The sequence below is a fragment of the Diadema antillarum genome, unplaced genomic scaffold, assembly GCF_040938485.1.
Source record: "Diadema antillarum isolate AM-2024a unplaced genomic scaffold, OU_Dant_1.0 seq00001427_RagTag, whole genome shotgun sequence".
Classification (NCBI taxonomy): domain Eukaryota; kingdom Metazoa; phylum Echinodermata; class Echinoidea; order Diadematoida; family Diadematidae; genus Diadema; species Diadema antillarum.
In genome coordinates this window covers 43040-65285 of record NW_027272179.1, presented here as the reverse complement: position 1 = coordinate 65285, position 22246 = coordinate 43040, and the positions used below count along the sequence as shown (strand labels likewise).

At 39.7% G+C, this 22246-nt stretch overlaps 1 protein-coding gene across 1 annotated transcript; it reads right to left on the bottom strand.

The window, feature by feature from the left end:
* Positions 1-4730: 4730 nt before the first annotated feature.
* On the bottom strand, positions 4731-21105 carry LOC139709355 (X-ray repair cross-complementing protein 5-like). The gene is given in 16 exon segments (XM_071621313.1): positions 4731-4787; positions 5046-5158; positions 5829-5990; positions 8531-8642; positions 9257-9474; positions 10266-10380; positions 11551-11647; positions 12772-12932; positions 14006-14075; positions 14077-14190; positions 14929-14974; positions 14977-15021; positions 15679-15733; positions 16983-17105; positions 18631-18824; positions 21024-21105. Coding segments are annotated over 15 exon segments (1665 nt in total). The 5' UTR covers positions 18808-18824; positions 21024-21105.
* Positions 21106-22246: the final 1141 nt, after the last annotated feature.

Here is a 22246-nt window from a genome sequence, read left to right as displayed (position 1 = left end):
CATTCTGCAAATTCTGCAGGTTCTACTCGTTCTATCTCACAAACTAATCTTACGTCGTTTTTTTTTTAATGCAGCTTTGCTGGAAAAATAATAAAAACAAACAAGGACACATACAGCTGTAGGTTTACTCGGACAAGAGAGTAAACTAGGATTCCTATCACACATATTAGGAATACCAGTGAGAATACTAAAGAGGGTCTGGATGTTCCTTATACTACTGTACAAGCTGAAATTTTCGCGGTGGTTTTATTTTCACCTTTGAACCGCAAAAATAACAACATGCGAAAATAACGCGCGGATAACAAAGTTCAGTTACCGCAAAATTAACAACACACGAAAATATCCTCCAAGAAGCAATTCGCGAAAATCTTCTGTACACGAAAATTTCAGCTCATACAGTAAGCTGTGTCAGAAACAAAATAGCCTCAGACTTTTGTTCAAAAGATGGGACATCCCTGACATGATGACAACAGACATGGAAGCATACACTACATTTCAGTATTTCATGGACAGATACTTTTTGAAAGTCTTATAGATGCATCCTGCAAAAATAAACAAACAAACAAACAAACAAGTAGAAACATAACGAAACACCAAAAGCAAAGCCAAAAAGGCCCTAAAAGCAGTATGCTGATCAAGTATTGATTCGAGTTCTAATTTTAGCACAAACTTCCTGAATGATGAACAGACAGCTGAGCTGCGAATCATTATTCATCGTAAACACTCTGTGCTCATTTCATGAAACATTACAAGGCTTAACCACGGAAGGACAAAACATTACAACATTTATTTGGGGGGAAAAAAAAAAGTAAGACAGAAGTTGTGTTTTGATGAGAGATGAAGGACAGAGAGGGGAGGGGGAAATCTTTTCTCCTTCCATTTCTTCTCAAACCCCAAGGTGGCCCTCTATAGTTGCAACGAGGTCAGCTTTCTTTCCTGCAGTGCTCAGTCCGTTCTTCTGACAGTACTCCTTGAGTACGCTGACGGTCAGCTTGGACAGCTGGAAATTGGAGGGGAATCAGGAATAGATGCATTAGTTGCTCATATCTAGGTATCAGTATAATGCTCTGTTACACTTCTCACACATCTTAGTCCCATATATAGATAGATATTAGGATATAAATCGCAGAGGAAGGGAGCATCTCCAACACCCTCGATCCGCACCAACCCTCCCCTGCAAATCCTGCACACGTCTCTTTCACCATCGGCTTGGACTCCAAAAGTCACATTCGACATAAACATCAGCCGGGGAGACAGTATAGAAACTGACAAACCCAATGCTCGGATACGAGCTGGAGCTGACGACAAGGAGTCCCATACGCTGACTAAATTCTGGGCATTAAATACTGTAAAAGTGGAAATTTTAGCGGTGTTGAAATTTTCGCACATTTTGCGCAATTAGAAACTACCGCAAAAATAAAAGCATGTGAATATTTTTGCTTGTCGTATGTTCCAGTAGTTAATATCTTTGATAACGCAGAATTAACTAGAAATGTCGCTATGGCGACTGGTATGCCTCCGCCATAATGCATGATTCTCCTAATAGGTCTATAGTACATGTGGACAATGTGTGATTACATTTTCACAAAATTGGCAAAATATTAAAATGACATGTTTGTCACAAATGTATCGAATGTTCACCTTCCTTGACCTATGTTTAATTGGATGAATAGGAGAGCATGTATTTGGGGATTTAAGAACTTTAATTTCGACTTTGACCCTTTCATAAGTTTACGCACTTGAGTAATTGTCAAGGTATAACTCGTATGGAGAAAAAGTGCAATTTCTGTATTGAACATTAAATTGTTATCATTTTCATCTGGCCTTTGATTCATAAGAGAATCAATGTCAGGCAGAACATACATAAATATGTACTAAGTTTAAAGATAACTTGAGCCACTTCAGAGATATGGAGAAAGAAGTAAGTTCAGCACTTTCACTTGATCTTTGACCTTTTGACCTTTGACCTTATTGGCAAAAAAAAAGAAAATCCCAGAGAATCTCTAGTGGGTTACACATGCATACTATGTACATCAAGTTTAAAAAAAAAATAATCCTGCTGGCATTGCATAAATATAAGGAAAACATCAAAATTTTGAAGTATTGCCCTTGACCTTTGACCCCTGACCTTTGACCACATGAACCCCAAATTCCCTAGATAACCACTGCCAGTCAGTACATGCATATATACTTTGTTCCACGAAGATACCTTGAACAATTTCCCAAGATACAGAGAAAAAAGTGAAATTTTAACATTTTACTTGACCTTTTGACCTTTGACCTTTTGACCTCATGACCCCAAACTTTCACCAGAGAATCTTAATTGGGTAATACATGTATACACTAAGTTTCAAGAAAATATCTTCAGGCATTGCATAGATATGGGGGAAAAAGTGAAATTTTAAGCATTTGACCTTGACCTTTTGACCTTTGACCTTGAGCATGTGCACCCAAAAGTTGATAGGCACAACTTCACCTCCTAATACACATACATGCCAGGTTTCATTAGGATACCTCAAAAGGTTTTGATAGTTACCCTGTCCACAAAATTCATTACGGACGGACGGACGGAAGGACGGACGGACGGACGGACGGACGGACGGACGGACGGAAGGACGGACGGACGGACGGACGGACGGACGGACGGACGGACGGACAACCCGAAAACATAATGCCTCCGGCACCACTTCGTGGCGGAGGCATAAAAACACGTGAAACTCTTCTTACCCGGCAAAGCGCGAAAAATTAGTCTTGCGAAAATATCCACTTTTACAGAAGCTGTCTGTAACATAACTGACTACACAAGCCTGTACACCTTTGTGCTGATAACAATGCATCAAATTGCTATTAAATACAGGACAAATAAATCTAGATTATTGCAAACATCCAGCACACTGGTTCTTCCAGTCCCTGAGAGCCATAGGTGTGATTTCAGAGGATCCTTACTCGACACAACTAAAAATTATATTACTCATATTTCGAGACATTTTGCGGAATTTTTCAAGAGCTGGACATCCTGCTGGTAAAGAAAAAAAAATCACTGTAGCATTGGTTACTGGTCTGTGACTTTAGAAAAAAACAGGTGGGTAAATAAAATAAATAAAATTCAAACGGTGCATCTTTGACGGTGTGATAATTTCATTATTTCTATCCAAGAATAAAATTCCCTATCTCATAATCCTGCATAAATGCAGGCACAGACCGCATACCTTGTAACCTAAAACCGCTCTGCAATACTGCAAAAACAGAAATTTTTGAGTGCATGAAACTTTTGCGAATCTTGGCTCCTCGTGAACTTAATTACACAAGGACCCAAGATTCGTAAAAGTAGAATGAAGGCAAAAGCATTTGTCTACACAATGCATTGCATACCAGTAGTGATTCACAAAAGTTTCATGCCAAGATAAAGGCCGTCCACTCCAATTCGCGAAAGTTTCATGCCGGCAATGTTACAGTAAATAGTCAATTGAAATGTGTGTTTCGTGTAGAGCCTTTTGACATAACTACGGTTACCATACCACCGGTCTGCATCAAATCTATTCTTACCTTTCCTTCTCTAGCCTGCTGTGCGACATCGATGGTCCCGCCACCCTCCTGGGGATTGAATCAGATATGGTCATGGGAAAAGAATCATTTGGACAGAAATTAAGATGCATGACTTTGACATGGAAGAATATGATCCCAAAGATTCTATTCTTTAGGTACATTCATATCACAATTACCATGGTATTAAATACCATTAATTTGTTGGCACTGTTCTCAATGGCAAAATACCATGATGGTAATAGATACCGCAGTAATACACTTAGTACTGGTCTCATTCATGAAATACTGTGGTACATGTACTCCTGATAGCCATGGCACATGTTCATATCTCCAATGGGAATAGATCAAAAGTGTGTCAGGTCACATGAAAAATACATGGTTTATACCATCATAATAAAGAGCACATACTATTGAGAAGAATTTCTCTAACAGCAGAATGAGGTTTCCATGGCACATGACACTAAATATGATTTATGAACAAAGGTGTTTCCATGGAAACTTCATCCACTTAATCACCAGGTATGTAGTCAAACTTCTCCTCTAATCCTCTGACCAACATAGTTCCACCCCGCAGAGTGTTGTCATGGAAACTCAATCCGCTTCATCAACACAATGTTGGTCAAAATTCTTCTTTTCTCATCTGGATAAAAATGATTCTTTTTTTTTCTTAATTGCAGCTTGTAGGAAGCCACATATATGTAAAACCATGTTTGTCCGTTAGTTACATTTCCATTCTATCATAATTCTCGGTATCGCCCATGCGCGGAAAATTTCTGCGCACGCTGAAGAGCTCTGTCACAGATGCACTGTAAGATTCCTCGGTGCCCTTGTTCGCTTCCGGTTGTCTCACGCGAGTCGCAGTATAGCTGTCCTCATATGATTAAATGGAGTTATTTGTCTGCTTTTCCGTTGTCATGGTTGTTACCCCTTTTTTCTTGGCTATAATTCAGCTTAAAAGAGTTGAAACTAGAGTCATGGTTCACTTCTGCAAGGCTTCAATGTGCTGGTCACATGATGGAAAGTGAAGAAATCTTCATCAAAAAATACCTCTCAATAAAGACAGAGCGTGATCTGAGTGCATGTGCAGCCAAAACTGGGGCAAGTTTGTCCTGTGAGCTATCCCATAATGCATCTAAAATGCTGCTCTGTGCACGGTACCTAGGTATTGGCGATACCGAGAATTCTTAAGTGCCACCATCTGCAAAGTTCCATTTTGTCTCTGGGGTCTCAAGACCTCGTATCTGAAAAAACGTGTCTTAACTTTTTAATTTTCATACATCAAGTATCAATGTTGATGTCAAATAATGAAGAAACATTTTTTGATGGTATCAATAATTGTAAAGTTTTAAAACTCAAATCAGATTTTTTTGTATTCAAAATTGAGTCGGGGAGTTTTTATTTTGTAGTATGCTGACTGAGATACCTGGCCCTGCCATGCCAGGAATGATATCAACATATGATTGGCTCCATGATTGACTCCCTGGCGTCCTTGGTCTCACCTTTCTCCTGGCTGCTGGCTTGGCGGTGGGGTCATAGCCCTCTGGGTAGACAGCATCCCGGAACTCTCGGATGAGGGACCCTGCCCTCCTCTCAATCATCTCGTTGTTTGGTGCTGATCGTGGAAAGAAAATTTTTTGGGAGGACGAAAACATTTTGATTTACTGGTACTTGCCGTCTTAATGTCATGCCCATACTGTGCAACTGCTGGCCTTTTTTAAAGATTTGACGCAGTGTATTCACATCTCTGCAAATTTTCAATTACAATAGATTTACAAAATGACCAAAGAGCTTACCACATGGTTTTTCTGACTGACATTGGGGGGGGGGGGGGGGGGGGGAGGGGGCAGTTTCACTCAGACTTCAGGCGATGGACTTGCTGCCCCTGGACTACCAATGATATTAATAATACCGGGCACTCCCGTCGTAACGAACAAGGTTCTAACGAAATTCCGGTTACAACGAAGTAAAAATTCAGGTCACAACATTATCAGCTCCATGTATCTTTATTGTTTATTTGTTCGGTTATAATGAAATTTCGATATAACGAAAGAAAACTGCTGGTCCCGAGATCTCCGTTATAATGGGAGTCCACTGTAGGCCCCATAGGGTATTTGTAATGCTCCTTACCACTACATCTTAGTGCCCAAAGGCCCCAAGAAATTCCTAAAAGAGCATAAACAGAAAAGAGATAAAGAAAAGAAGGACAAAAGGAAAAACAAAGCTGTTAATCAATCATAATATCAGTTTTGCTTAATAGGTCAGATTGTTATCACATGTCTAACCTGTGTGGTCTGTGATTTCGTCCGGTGCATCCCGGTCCAGGGCAAGGGCCTCCAGGTTCCGGAAGTGGGTCTGCAGGACCGGGTTCTCAAAGTTCTCCGGTGAGAACTTGAAGGTCAGCTTCTTGACCAAATTCTTGGCCTTGTCAATCTGGTCAGGATTGGCTGGAAATTCAAAATATATATATATATATATATATATATATATATATGAATAACAACAAAAATACTATAAATCATGATACCTATTATGACAAGGATGACGATGATGATGATGATGATGATGATGATGATGATGATGATTATAACTATAGTGAGAATCGCAACAATGATATTAATGGCACTCATAATAATGATAACTGGGGGGTGTTTCATAAAGCTGTTCCTACAGTTACGAACGACAAGAATGACTGGTGATCAGTTCTTATACTGAATTATTGAAATTCTGATAAGTATGAGCACATCAGAACGTGTTCCAGTCGTTCTTAAGTTGTTCGCATCTTTAAGGACAGCTTTATCAACCCCCCCCCCCCCCACATATGATAATTAGGAGTCTCTTTCACTCAAACCTGAACTGGAGATGATATTTATTTCAAAATGGCATATAGTTATGAAGACCAATAATGTCTGGGGGGAAAGGTAAATGCCAATAGGTGCCCCTGAATTTTTCAGGATACCAAATCTTGATACATGAGGCAGCATCAACAATAGGGAAATAAGGAGCTGTGATGCCATAAATGGGCATTCCAGATGATTTTCACAATTTCACATTATGTAGCAAAAAAATAAATTGACAGCTCACGTGTAGATTTGTGGAATTTATTGTGGTCCTTGAGCAGAGAAACCAATAAACTGAAAATCTTAAACAAGGAAAAGTAGAAATTACGCGGTGCGTAATATATGTCCCCGCCGGAAGTAGCATTCAGTAGCAAAATGTACAATATAGGTGAAAAGATCAAGGTCAAAGGTCAAAGAAGTCAAAGGTCAAAATTCTGTGTTGAAGTTTTGAAGCCCTCATAGTGCCATCACATAAAGCAAACGGAATCGAAATCAGGTTAGAAATGGCCAAGGAATAGCATTTTGTAGCCAATGTACAATATAGGTAAAAAATCAAGGTCAAAGGTCAAAGAAGTCAAAGGTCAAAATTCTGTGTAAAAGTTTTGAAGCCCTCACCTAGTGCCATCACATAAAGCAAACGGAATCGAAATCGGGTTAGAAATGGCGAAGGAGTAGCATTTGGTAGCAAAATGTACAATACAGGTCAAAAATCAAGGTCAGAGGTCAAAGAAGTAAAAGGTCAAAATTCTGTGTAGAAGTTTTGAAGCCCTCATCTAGTGCCATCACTTAAAGCAAACGGAATTGAAATCAGGTTACAAATGGCGAAGGAGTAGCATTTTGTAGCAAAATGTACAATATAGGTTAAAAATCAAGGTCAAAGGTCACAGAAGTCAAAGGTCAAAATTCTGTGTAGAAGTTTTGAAGCCCTCACCTAGTGCCATCACATAAAGCAAACGTAATCAAAATTGGGTTACAAATGGCGAAGGAGTAGCATTTGGTAGCAAATGTACAATCTAGGTCAAAAATCAAGGTCAAAGGTCAAAGAAGTCAAAGGTCAAAATTCTGTGTAGAAGTTTTGAAGCCCTCACCTAGTGCCATCACATAAAGCATACAGAATCGAAATCGGGTTAGAAATGGCGAAGGAGTAGCATTTTGAAGCAAAATGTACAATATAGGTAAAAAAATCAAGGTCAAAGCTCAAAAAAGTCAAAGGTAAAAATTCTGTGTAGAAGTTTTGAAGCCCTCACCTAGTGCCATCACATAAAGCAAACGGAATCGAAATCGGGTTAGAAATAGCGAAGGAGTAGCATTTTGTAGCAAAATGTACAATAAGATGGTAGGTCAAAAATCAAGGTCAAAGGTCAAAGAAGTCAAAGGTCAAAATTCTGTGTAGAAGTTTTGAAGCCCTCACCTAGTGCCATCACATAAAGCAAACAGAATCGAAATTGGGTTAGAAATGGCGAAGGAGTAGCATTTTGAAGCAAAATGTACAATATAGGTCAAAGGTCAAGGTCAAAGGTCACAACTGAAATTCTGTGTAGAAGTTTCAAAGCTCCCATGTAGTGCTATCATATAAAGCAAACAGAACCAAAATTGGCTCATAAATGACAGAGAAGTAGCAAAGTGAACATTTTGATCACACACGGACGCACAGACAGACGGACGGACGGACGGACGGACGGACGGACAGACGGACAGACGGACGGACACACGGACACACACACGTTCGGAGCCCGTTTGATAGTACCCTGCTCGAACTCGTTCGGCGGGGACAATTACACTGAACAGTGTTGATGACATGAGAGCCTCACATATTTCAAAGTTGTGTGCAGACAGTGTAATTCTATTACAACACTGCTTGCTCAAAAAAATCACCTGCGAATAATATATGCAGGCCTTCTTCTTTTGTTCTACTTCCTTGAGCCTCAACTCATGCATTCTTATGGTGAGGCTGCCATGTCATCATCCTTGTTCATTGCAATTTGTTATAAATTTGACAACATTCTCATCCCTCACCCCAATCACTATAAATTCTGAAACTCAGCACTCAGTTTAACTACTAACTTACAGTCGTTCCAATGTAAAAGTTAAAAAAAATCATCCGGAGGTCCCCTTTAAAGCACCTACCATGGCACAGCTTCTCTCACCTTTCGGGGCTTGCTGGAATTCCAGCTTCCTCATGTCATCGGCAAATGGGAGAAAGATGACGTGGAATCCGGGCGGGGCCACTTGAGTGTTGTGTTCATCTAGCTCCTCTTTCTGGACGAGAGAGTGAATGGTGGTGACGCAGTACAACCTCATTATAAAAGGGTCAGATATAACAAACCTGTTATAACAAGGTGACTTTGCAGATCACGACTCTTCATCTAAATCTTTTTCTTTGCAACCTGATACACATAGTGAGAAATCTGATAACAGCAGTAATTGTTACATTTTTGGGGTTCTCATGATAACAAAGTTCCCCTGTCATAATAAATAACCATTGCCATGCTGAGTCTGAGGGGAAATACTGTATATGCCATATATTTGGCTAGTCTAAATTTTTGCAAATCGGGACTTCCCGAAGATTTCGTGAGTGTTTAAATTCACGATTGTGGAGTACTGTACTGAACGGAGAAATGTATCTGCTTGCGTCACATTCATAGCGGGACCAGAGTCATTATTTTCGTGTGTCTTTAATTTCGCTTTAAGGACAGCTTTATCAACCCGTCGTGAAAATAAAAACCTCGCGAAATATTTGGCATATACAGTAGCGGGTACACAGCAACTTGTCCAAGTATGACATTGTGTGAGATTTTGATTTGTTTTTTTCATATTTATCTTCTTTCTTTTTTTGCTGCGATCAAACCCGTGACTCAACCTTGCCCACTGACCTGCGGGACGAGGGCGACAAACTTGGGCGGCGAGTTCTTGCGGGGGATGTAGCGGCAGACGGCGACCACGTTGCGCTCGGCGCACCGCTGCAGGAGCGCGTTGAAGAGCGTGCCGCTGCCAGCAACGGACGTCTCATCGGGAAAGAGGAAGTGTGCGGGGCGGACATGGAAGTACTTCTTGAGGGTGGAATGTGGCTTGAAGCCCATAAGAACCAAACCTGCATAGAAAATAAAAAAGTGGGGGGTGTGTGTGGGTGTGTGTTTGGGGGGGGGGGGGAGGGGGAGAAGCATATTCAAGATCACTTCATATTTATGAACCTTGAATACAACAATGTAGAGCTTAAAATAAATTATTGGGAAGTGACATGAACCACATTTTCTAATACAGTCAACCTTGCCTAAGTCCAATCTACTTGACCTGAAGAAATAGCTTCAAACTTAGTAAAAATTCGACCTTCGAGGGATTAAAATCAATAGCACATGAAGAGAAGAGGACCTGAAAAAGATTTAGGCGATTATTTTACTTATGTGAGGTCGACTTAGGCAAGGTTGACTGTACCCTGTAGAACAAAAAAAAAACAAAAAGTTTCTCAAACTGCACAGTAATTGATTACTTTGTCCATTCTGGTTTTTAGCATAGTTCTGACCATTCAAAACCCATATTTTTGCTATATTAGGAAACAAGCCGTTGTTAGCCAATGTCTAAAAAGACCCTACCACCCGAGGTTATCCTACATACATTGTAGGGAGAGGCTGTTCTGTCACAAGAGGGAACAAACCATAAAACTGTGCTCACACAACGTAATCTCAACAATTTCCCTCTGTGTTCAGAAAACCCCATCTAATGATTCACATGATCAAAAACTGTTCTACACACAATCATACATGTATGTATCTCGAAAAGGGGGATAGCATGAAGACATGAGTGCATAAATATGCTTTCTGTCAATCCTAAATGCTCCTGATGTTGAGATGAACCACATCTAGCACATTTATCTAACTTGCGTACCCGCATCATCAAACTTCTTGACCTGGTCCACTTCGTCCTTCTCAAAGACGATATTCCTTCCACCGTACGTCTGATACTTCTTGATATCCGATGGCATGAGAAGTTCCCCAGTATCCTGAAACGACCATAAAAAGTTTTGCAGATAAAAGTGGAGTGAAGATCTGATGAACACTTTCGAAGTCTAAGAGATGTTTACATAACTTTTGGAGAACATACTGATGCAAATACCTGTAAGTCTAAAAGTCTTGCACATTCATCACCTACTGAAATGTTGCAATAGACTCTACAGCACTTGCTGGTTTGGAACCCTTTTGTGGTAGGAATGTCACGCAGGAACTATATCTGTCTGTTTGACAGGTCAAAGTCAGAACTACACCTATCTTCATCCATCTTGTGATGATGGTCATTCAACAACATTCTGTCTGTAATTCATCGCATTTTGTCAAGATGCCTGATGGTATTTGTACATGTTGCAGAATGTACTACATAAATGCTTTTAAAGTGAAGCTGAAATAAGTTATTGAAGAATGAATCAACTGAATGTTCACTCCGTAAAAGATGAAGATATCTCTGCAAACTAATAATGAAGCAAAACAAGCTACAAATGAAATGCTCAAAATTTATCTATCCTTTTACATCTGCTTAAAAAAGAAGAAGAAAATTACCACTGATAGAAAGAGTTTTACAGAGAAAGAAGTATGCAAACATAGGAGCAGCACTATTTGTATGATATCTCAGGCACACAACTGAAGAGTCATTTTGACACTGCAAAGCTGCACACAAATATACAAAGCTACACGTTACACTACAAAGTTATATACTCTACTGCAAGCCACACTCTACACTACAAAGTCATACACTACACTACAAAGTTAAACACTATACTAAAAATCTACACACTACACTACAAAGCTGCACACTTAACTACAGATCTGCAAATTACACCATTAAGCTCCACACTACACTACAAAGCTGCATGCTACACTACTAGGCTACACACTACACCGCAAAGCCACTCTACATTGCAAAGCCATACACTGCACAACAAAGGAACACCAGACTCTACACTATAAAAATGCACACTACACTACAAAGCTGCATACTACACTACAAAGGTACACACTACACTTCAATGCAATACACTACATTACACTACAACACCACACAACACTACAAAGCTACACATGATTCCACAAAGCAATCTATTACACTACAAAGCTGCATATTAGACTATAAAGATATACTCTACACTACAAAGCTAAGCGGGACCTGTAGGTCTCCTCACCTCGCAGTACATCTTGGACTTCGATTTCAGCGGCTCATTGGTCTGACGGTACAGCTTGACAGGGTAGGGCTTGTTTTGCTGCCTCACCAGATTGTAGCTGACAAAAGAAGGAAGGCAAGATAAATGAGCTTTGAAATTTAGTGTCCTACTGTACTAAGTGCACATAAGCAACAAATATGGCCACATATATGCATTCCATTCACACCTGCCAGTCTCTAATACATTTAACCCATATCGGGCCAACGCACTTGTGTACACAAACACCGCAGTGGCCCAGCACCGTTTGCGCACACACGCCGACAGGCAAACAACTCTCCAAACAATCGCTCTTCATTAGCAAGCAATGAACAAAACATAGACAAGTTATCAGTCATTTGAAAGAGGATAAAATTCCCTTTAAAATGGTATATGACATGCTGCCATTAGATTCACAGTGCAGTCATAGTACTCAGCAGAAGTGAAGTACAGTCATCCAAAAATTACGAAATCAATTTATTCGTTTGCTTTCATTCATGGATCAAAAATAGCAAATGCTGTAATTTTACACATCCAGTACCGGAAATGAAATGATCAGAGTGTCAGCCTTCTGGACATATAAATATCATGACCATTGATACAATAATTGCAAATTTATGTTTATGTTTATGACGATGAAGTCATCGCGAGTGCACGCTAATTCGATAGTATAATGTGTGCATCCTATAGTTTGTTGAAACGAAACTCGTCACGATAGATACACTCCTACAGCTTTTCAGTTTCGATTGAATTATACAATTGTTGTACATACATGTGGATGAACATGTGGGAATATTATCACAGTCGAATCATCGCCCGGCATGTGTCCAAACCTCCTCAAAAACTGCGGCAGAAAATCCAAAATTCAGCATTTCGTATACCTGTAGATAGCACCCACTGATGCTTCGTGGTTATTCGCGTTATTTCATGAAAACACACATTTTTTTCGATGATTTTTACAATATTGTTGGGGTTCGACTGACAAATCCTTCTTGAATTATTGCAGACAGTGTAGCAAAGCATTCTGGGATATGTTGTCAAAGGTTAGAAGGTGAAAGAACTTTGGAATGACGTCGTTTATAAGTCATTTCTTTCACTACGGGATATTCCGTACATGGCCCCTGCGGCGTTTGGACGAAATACGGAATATTCCGTAGATGGCCCGATATGGGCTAATGTACATGAAGGGAAGGAGCTGATACTCACACGCCCACACCAAGTTCCAGCCCCTTGCCCAGGGAGAAGGGGATCCGCCCCATAGTCCTCTTTTTGTGCTCCTTGGCTCTCACCCTCCCGAGGAGCTGCTCAAACTTCTCCGACGGATCCGGCAGGATACAGTCCTCGTCCTCGCTGGTGTGAACGATGTCCTGTGGAGACATGAATACCAGAGAAACGTTTAAAGGACAAGTTCACCTTCATGTACATGTGGATTGAGTGAATGCAACAATATTTAGTAGAACACATCAGTGCAAGTTTGAGGAAAATCCGACAATCCGTTCAAAAGTTACAAATTTTTTAAGTATCTGCGCAATTACTGCTGGATGAGAAGACTACTACAGTGTGTGATGTCACATGCGTACAACGATATAATGAAAATAAAAAGAGAATTTCAAAAAAATTTACTTTTTGAATAAAGTGCACATTTCTTGGACTTGTTACTGATGTATGTTAAGGATAATATTATTCCCCTTGCCTTCCGAAAGAGAGAAGTCGAGTGTTCTTTTGTTATGCGTGAAAAGTGAAAATAAGGTGAATTTTCTTATACTTTCTTTATACCGTTGTACTCATGTGACATCACAAGCTATAGTAGTCTTCTCATCCAGCCATGACTGAGCAGAAACTTTAAAAATTCGTAACTTTTGAACGGATTGTTGGATTTTGCTCAAACTCTCACTGATGTGTTCTAGTAATATTGCTGCACTCACTCAACCTACATGTCTATGAAAGTGAACTTGTCCTTTAATTCACACTACAGACACACACATGCACACACACTGTGTTCACACTACAGATTGCCTATTGTGTAGAGGAAAGTTCCTCGTTTGTGTGATTTGTTCAGTCCCACATACTTATATCACTGTTATGTTTCGAGGGTGGGGAAGTATGCAAGTTTGGGTAACTTGTCTATCATTTGCAAGTCTATAATACCCCCAAACATATGAATAATTTTTGTGCAAATTCAAGAAAACAAAAACAGATATCATGGAACACAAGAAAGGTTGATATCATTATCAGAATAAGGATTTTTAAAAAAATCAATTGACCCTTTGGTAAACAGTAATGAAATTTGGCTGTCAGCTTTTGGACAAATAAAAATACAAAAATTACATTTCACTCATACTTCGTACAGATCAATAAAATCAGGCATCGTTCTATTTTGAACAAATAAACTTCGCAAACACTTGGAACATTTGCAATTCATGAAGGAGACACTGCATACCTGGTAGAACTCTGTGAACCTAAACTTGGCATCGGTCCGCGTCAGGTGCATGAGCTCGATCTCGATGCGATGTCGTGGAGGTCTTGGCCTTCTGCTTGGCCTGGCGCTGGAATGGCACATTGTTCTCGTGGGGGTGGTCATTGTTGGTGAAGAGGAGCACTCGTTTGTGGCCTACTTTGTGTGGACTGTTGGGTTACAAAAGAAAAACAAAGCACAATAGGTCTTATAATTACGCTATTGATAATAATTCAATATTGCAATAAGCTGAAATATGAACAGAAAATATGACATATAAAAAGAAAAAATCTTTGTCATTAATCAACAATTCATATACTTCTGGGAAAGAATTCTTTCGATTTTTTAATTCTTTCTTTATATTGCTATCCATATGTGATGTTATGAACTCTAGTAGTCTTCTTATCCAGCGATGAACCTCCCAACACCATCTGATTTCAAGTTTGGTTTTATCGCCGGTGCTAGTCAGAGACTCCAACCCAAAGCACCTTCTGATCAGGAGATTCTCCAGCCCGAAACCCCTAGCAAACGGGAGACTCCAAGTTAATGTGTGCGAAGTGCGAAGTTCCTAGGGTTCTAGACGTTCTCTGGTGCTATCTAAGGCTTTTTTTTTCAACATACGATAGCAATAAGTAAGAAATCCTTTCCACCGGGAGACAGAGCCAGGGCAGGAGAAATCAAATCTCAAACGGGAGAACGGGAGATTTTGCAAAAATGGGCTTTCGGCGGGAGATCTCCCGTCGAAAACGGGAGAGTTGGAGTCTCTGGCTAGTGCTGAGATAGCACTTGCACTAGCACTAGCACCAAACTTGAAATCACCCACTGTTTGTGACTGGCTGAAAAGACCTTTAACTCCACTCACTTCCTCCGACTACACAGGGACATATTATTAACGACCTTTGACCTACCACTGAGAGAACATGTTGGAACACGTCCAGAGAGCGTCGCTGAGGAGAAGTTGCTGCTGAAGCCAAACTTGTTGGCAAAGTCGTCGTTTCCGTCTAGAGTGCACAGAGAGAGTTGAGAGATGAGAGGAGCGCAATTCAAGGTCAGAGAGTTGTAATAAGGTAGACATCACACAAGCATGCCAAAGTTCACACAACGCTGAGATTCTTAAAGGCATAATTTACCATTTGCAGATAAAACTAAAACCCAGCATTAGTGCTTCAAAATAGTTCCAAAATGTGAGTTAGGAATAGAAACAACCAATGTTAAAATTTGAACCAGTATAATCGATGTTAAATACCAAGTGTGAACAATAGTAAAAAATGTTTCCAGACTAAACCATCTACAGTTATGGCTTAATGAGAAAATAATTATATTTCCTTATATTTTAGGCTTTACAGCAAAAATGTTATATGGTAGGATGTTTTGTGATGCAACTGACCTACACATATGCATCAAAAGTGATATCTGGAACATTTCTTAAATCACTGCTGCCAAAGGTAATCAGTACCTCTAAGTTTCGGTATAAGCACATTATCTCATCTTTACGAGTCCATTTTTTTTTACCCAAGACAGCTTGGTTTGAAAAGAAAAAAATCTATCTGCAATTTTTTTGTTCTTTAACTGAGGACTTTAATTCATGCAAGTCTATTCTTGCTTAGTATATGATTGACAGCAACAATATATCTGTCAGATAAATTCAAATGATGCACCTTTGAGGAAGTTCTCCAGTTCCAATATTCTGCTTGCACTGGGCTGGTCTAATTCCTGTTGGAACAAAATAAACACCAGAGCTTGAAATCACAACTAAAAATGTCACCTCCAGAGCGCTGATAAGAGAGAGAGGAAAGAGTGTAACTGAAGTTGAAAGGCAAATGATACAATTTCCAATTTATGCAACAAACTTCCTCTTTCTAATGTCAAACTGGTATACGAGTAGAACGAAATACATCTGGCTATCTGCTCACACTGGCCGACACATGAACAATAAAATCCCAACTTGCCCATCCCTTCACGAGAAGTGCATTTTCTTGCATGAATTGTACCACCTAGAATCAAGTTGTGTGTTCCCAGCCCAGATCACATCAAACTTTCAATTCAGTTTGTATCAAGGGTCTGGTAATGAGCCTTTTTTTGTTTTGCTCTATTTTTGTTTTTGTTTTGTTTTTAACCAATATTGAACCTTACATTATTCTTAAGATCAATAAAAGAAAAAAAAATCCAGTAGGGCTACAAATTTGAACAATTCCCGAACTACTGGCAGCTGAACTTAAAAATACATCTGGGTTTTTCTACTACACTGCAGAGACTATAAACTGGGACTTCTAAAGGCTTTACTACCCACTTCTCAGAACAATTTTCCTTCTTTTCAATAGAAAACAAACAACATGACTTTGTGATTCACCAGTCTAACAAACAGGTTTATGCAGGACCCTACAGGACCCTAACTTTTCCTTCACTTGCCCATCAGGCAAATAATATCATCAATTTGTACATTTCTACTTGCCTGAAGGAAGAAGTACTTGACCCGAAATGACATCAATGGAAGCTTTTGATTTTCATATCAGAAGTTGAAATTTTACTTGCCAAATCAGACAAAAATAATTTTTAGCATTCTTACATTTTTTCACTTGCCCAACATACAGTTTTACCTCCCCCAGGCAAGTGGGCAAGTACTATTGTCAAGCCCTGGTTTTAGGCATGCACTACCACTAACCTGGATCTCTATTATCACTAAAGAGTAGGGATGCCAAACTTTTAACAAGACAGCAGTATTCTAACAGCGGAAAAGGCATATATTTTTTTTGGTGAAAAATAATATTTTTACCTTTCATGCAATAGACATGTGTAGTAATAAAATTTGGGGAAAACAGCATTTTATATAAAACCTACAGTATTTTTTTTTTTTTTTTGGGGGGGGGGGAGGGGATGTGTGGGGGTGGGGAAGAGTACAATCTGTTGCAAGAAAAGTTATATTTGGCACCTCCACAAGAGTTTATAGATTCTATGAACTAACCTGGAGGACGTAGATGTACTTGAAGCTCGCATTGTTCTTATCCTTGTCGGTTCCAAAGAAGACCACGCCCATCAAGTCCTTCTCACTGCTGATGATCTTATTGCTAAGAACGCTCTTAGCACACTGCACGATAGAAAATGTGATTCAAGGCCATTAATAAGCAAGGGTACATTACTTTCACCCTGCACACAGGCAAGAAAACAAATGTGACCGTGCATCACAAAACGAACAAAAAGTCGCACGCAGTGATTTTGTGTGAGGACTGAAAAAAGGTGAATGGGCCAACCTAGCCAATTTTGACTTTTTCACATTTTTCTGAAAGAGCAAGTCTTCTTCTACATTATGCTAAAATTTGGGATCATTAAACAAATAGGAAAGTGCGTTTTTTAGCAGTTTATCTTGAACACTTTTTGTTTGTAATAGTGTGATTTGGTGTGACTTTAGAGTCCCCTTTTCATTTCTTAAAAACCCTGTGCACACTCTTCACTTTCAACTCTAATAACTTTAGAAAGGATGATGCTACTGCTTCGAAAGTTGGCATTAATCATGGACAGAATGCGGTGATAAAACACACTTAATTTCAGCTTAATCTGATAATCCCTTCATTGTTGTTACTCTGGTAGTTTACATCCTGTTTTTTGTCCCATTCATCGCACAGCTACAACAGCTTGGTAAAGATTGAGCGCTTGAATAAACCCTGTGCTTCAGCGCCTCTTTTCTCAGTTCACACTTTTCCTGCGTGTGTGCTTATTTTTTAATATTTAGATAGGTTAAGAGAATCCATCTAAATTGAGTTATACATCATTTTAAAGCTTAGAGTCTGATCTTTCAGAATCTGCCCTTAACTAAAAATGCATGTCTGGCAACTTTTTGTTGGTTTTGTGGTGCAGGGTCACAAATGAGACACCTTTAAGTCTAGAACTCATCCGAGCAGTGCACTTTGACTTCAAGGCACTCCACCTGAACGGAGACAAGCTATTCTAAAATCTAGCGATTGCATGGGGGTTGCTTCAAAGACCTCTAGGCAACATTCTCCTAGTTTGGGGTATTTTGGGCCCCTCCTAGAGCATCCCACACTAATAATGGCTAGCAATAATGACAACAATTCAATTACTTGCCCATGGACTACTGGGTTAATTTGGGTAAACTCTTTGTTCAAATAACAACATTTAGACTTATAAAATAATGGAGCAGATCCTAATCAAACAATCGGTTGGGAGCATACATGTGACCAGGCATTTATTCTGTCTGACACATAATTTTGGCTATGGCCAGTCATTAGTGAAGTAATGACCAGTTATTAGCACTTTCACATTTCAATAGTGAATGGGCAAGATTTTATAGTTTTTCATTTACTTGCGATGAGGATGATTTATCAAATGACAAAGGATCTGCTTCATCATTTTATATAGCAAATAATACACATTATTTTGTTCGGGCACTAGCATGATCATTACTCATACTCATTACCTTAGCAACAGTCCAAACACCTTTGGCTTTCGCAGCGAGCCTGTTTGACTGTTCCAAAGGTACCCTGTTTGGGTAGTTCTTACTAATGCCCTCTTTATATGTACAATGTATATTACTAAATGCATGCAAGTGACAATACTATCCACAATGGCTAGCAATGTAGAAGACAGATTCCTACCTCAATGCACATCTCAAAGTGGCTGCGGTCATCCTCCTTCTCGAACATTTGCTCTGAGCAGTCGATGAGGAAGATCAGGCCATCTCTACCGACATTCTTCCAGTCGAAGCCTGCCTCCTCCTCTTCATCTTCAAGATCGTCGTCGGCATATCCTAAGTGTCCTCCCCAGTTGCTCATGGCGATGGTGGCAAGTTCTGTGTGAAGTGAAGACAATGAATACAACTTAGGAGTCACTGAACATTTCAAGGAAATGCATCACATACCTTTAGTTTTAAAAGTTATGTTCACTCACTGCCATGACCTCCACCACATACAATCAAAATAAAATGTCAAAACAGCTACAGTATTTTTAGTGTACAGATGGACCACAAGTGTTATCATACGGAGTGTAAAGTAAGTCAGGTAACATTGAATATTGCAACCAAAACTTCCACTTTGTATTGATTAGAACAATATGCCAACATCAACGTGTTATTCCTGTTAAGAGTACACTATAATGTAGACGGATAAGTCTGCCTTTTGTTTGGTGGCTCCTAAAACACTGGAGTTGTTTGTAAAGTCGGTAACTAAATACAGTCGGCCCCTCACAACAGATTCTTACATAAAACTCTGTTGTGCGGACTAATCAGACAACGGCAAGTAAGAAACAGAAGTAAGAAAAAGTAGATTTTCCCTTTTTTTAATTATAGACACCTAGTTCTAGACAGCTCACATAGAAATCTACGTTAGAACCTTGCGTTCTATTCAAATTTCAAGTCTAAAACTAGTACTTGAGACGAGGAACCAGCGAAGCTCACCAATTTCTCCATAGCAGAGTGAATGGAAGATATATCTGTTGTGAGGGACCGACAGTATCACTATTCGAGTATTCTAGATAGTCTATTTTATTACAACCGTACAGTTAACAAGGCTGTCAAGAAGGCACTGACTGATTAAAATTAAACTAAGGGCAAGAGTACCTTTTGAGACAGCCACCCAAAAGTGAGTGCGTGCATCCGTGCGTATCGCAAGCAAGGGTTAGGTTAGGTAGAGTTGTATAGATCTGCACTTATTTAGTATGGTTGGGTGTTCATAATACCGGCCACCTAACGTTTTTCTATCAATAGAAACATGAAAAATCTCACAATTTGCCTGAAATTTTACTCACGTGTGGAGAAAATACTCCGGATTCACGAGCGCGCACTGAAAATGCGATCTGAGGTACGCGCTCTAGATGGCGGCTTCGAACGCGTGGGGTGTCATTTTTTCTGCACTCAGTTGCCCTGTTCATTTTCGACCGACCACCCTCACAATACGTATAAAGGGCACTTAAATGCGTTTTTTTCGACAGGCCGCTGTGTTTTTCTAGCCGTCATTTTTTCCCCAATAATATTTGAATATATTTTGAATCCTTCGATATTACTTTTGAAGGACTGTTTGATGAATTTGCATTGATTTTCATTAGGAAACTTTTCATCGTAATTGAAATTAATTAGATGAGTCGGTTTGTTTTTTTCACATTCATTTCTCGTCTCTGCTTCAACTCGTACGGTCGTAGCGGGCGACAAAGTAATTATGTCATGTGTAGGCCTAGCGCCTATGTGTATTACGTGTGTGCGCATGCACGATCGTACAAGCGGCGGAGTTTGAGAGAGCGGCGTAATGACAATTTTGCGGTCAAAATCGTCAAATTCATTACGGAAGGATACTCTACATCTAACGAGTCAGCAAAGGTAGGCCTAGTTATATGTAGTTTACACGATAAATCTTATTCGATTTTGCAAAATTTCGGTAATCTATTTGTTTTCGCCTCATTTTTACTCGGTAGCGTAGCCCAGTGAAGAATCGAACACCGTTGCGCGTAGTCCCATGCGTACATTTTCTTTCTGTACGCGCAATGCCATTATAGTGCGCGGTCGGTCGATATAGACCCGGTCGGTGTGTTGAACACCTACCATACTAAGCTAACATTAGCATGATTGGGGTGGCTGTCTCGAAAGGAATTCTTTCCAAAATAAGAACAAGAGGCAGATGTTTAGACTTCTAAAGCTAAACCCCCGGCCCCCCACAAATCGATTGGGGGGGGGGGGGGGAGGGACGGGATCAGACAAGTTTGCCGCAATGAGCAGTAGACTAGATCTATGATTTTTAGAATGAAGCAATGTTATAATACTTTACTAACATTTAGACTCTCGTCATTACCATGTGAACAAACAACAACAAAGAATCCAACCACACGAGTCGTTATATATGGGACTACGCACAATTGCCCTTCACTAAGCAATCTCAGCACTCCATGTTATTGTCCTCATTTAGCTCCTGCAAAAAGAAGCGGTCACTGTTTTGATACTACGGATCATGGATAATGTTCATTAACATCTGAAAATAATCTTAATACATACATATAGACTTACAGGTTCGAAATTCGCACGAAATAGGGAACAACAAACAAACCCAATCCAGTCGAATGCGAGACCGAGACGTACGAGCGAGAACTTCGTGCAAAATGCATATCATGCACCGCACAGCAGCTAGAGTACATACACGCAGCGCTCGAGCCGCCGCGCGGCAGGCGCAGGCGCAGCTGCAGGCGGCCGGAGGCGACACTGCCGCGGCGCGGCCAGATACCCGAGCATTTTCACTCATGTCGAGGCATGCATGAACATAAACATGTGGGTGACGATTTCTCGCAACTTGTTTGAGGGCGCTAGACAGACCGCGATGGGAGCAGCTAAGCTGAGAACCTGAAAAAGCTGTAATCAGCCCCGACCCAGAGGCCTGTCCCTGTGTTGGACAAGTTTTGGGAATTTTAAACGCTGAACCATGTAGGAACTAACAATCAGAAACAGACAGGTGGATAAAACACTCTAAGAAAAGTTCTCGTCTCGCTCTAGATATTTTAACCTTTCACAAAAAGTTTTGTCGAAGGCACATTAATAGCAGACTGCATTTTTTCTTTCTCCTCATCTTACTTCGGTATGATTTCTTTTCTTTCTTCTCATCTTTCTTCCTATTCGTTATCTGCTTCCTTTCAAATACCATAGTGTTCTTTTTTTTTCTTTACAATCTTTATCATTTTCTTTTTGTACATTCTTCATCGTCATCATCTTCTAAATATTCGTTATCATCAATCGACATCATTAAATTCTGCATACTATTTGTTAGAATGCAGACTAGAAAGACGAGGAAGTTCCTTTTATCACAGTGTTCAATTAAAATGAAAATGAATAAATGAAATATATATATATATATATATTATATATAGGTTGCAAAGCGATGCATAACATTACGTAATAAATTAAGAACGGCGATATTTCCACGAGAAATTTCATATACAATGCATTACAATGACATTATGAGATCACTGATATCCAGAGAGCAGCATTGTATTTACAGCTTCTTCATAAAGAGTATATAGACTTTAAAGTTCGCAATTCAGAAGGAAGAGATATCAAAATATCGGGTCCAGTGTGTCTGCTAGATTTCAGAGCCATCACCGTTTTAGGATTTTGTAAATGAAAGTTATCAGATTGTCTAGTGGGATAAGAATGTATGTCCTTGTTTAACTGAAATAATGAGAAAAAAGAAGACGACAACTTACCGTTGTAAGCGAAAGATAAAGAGTGAATTTTTGGGG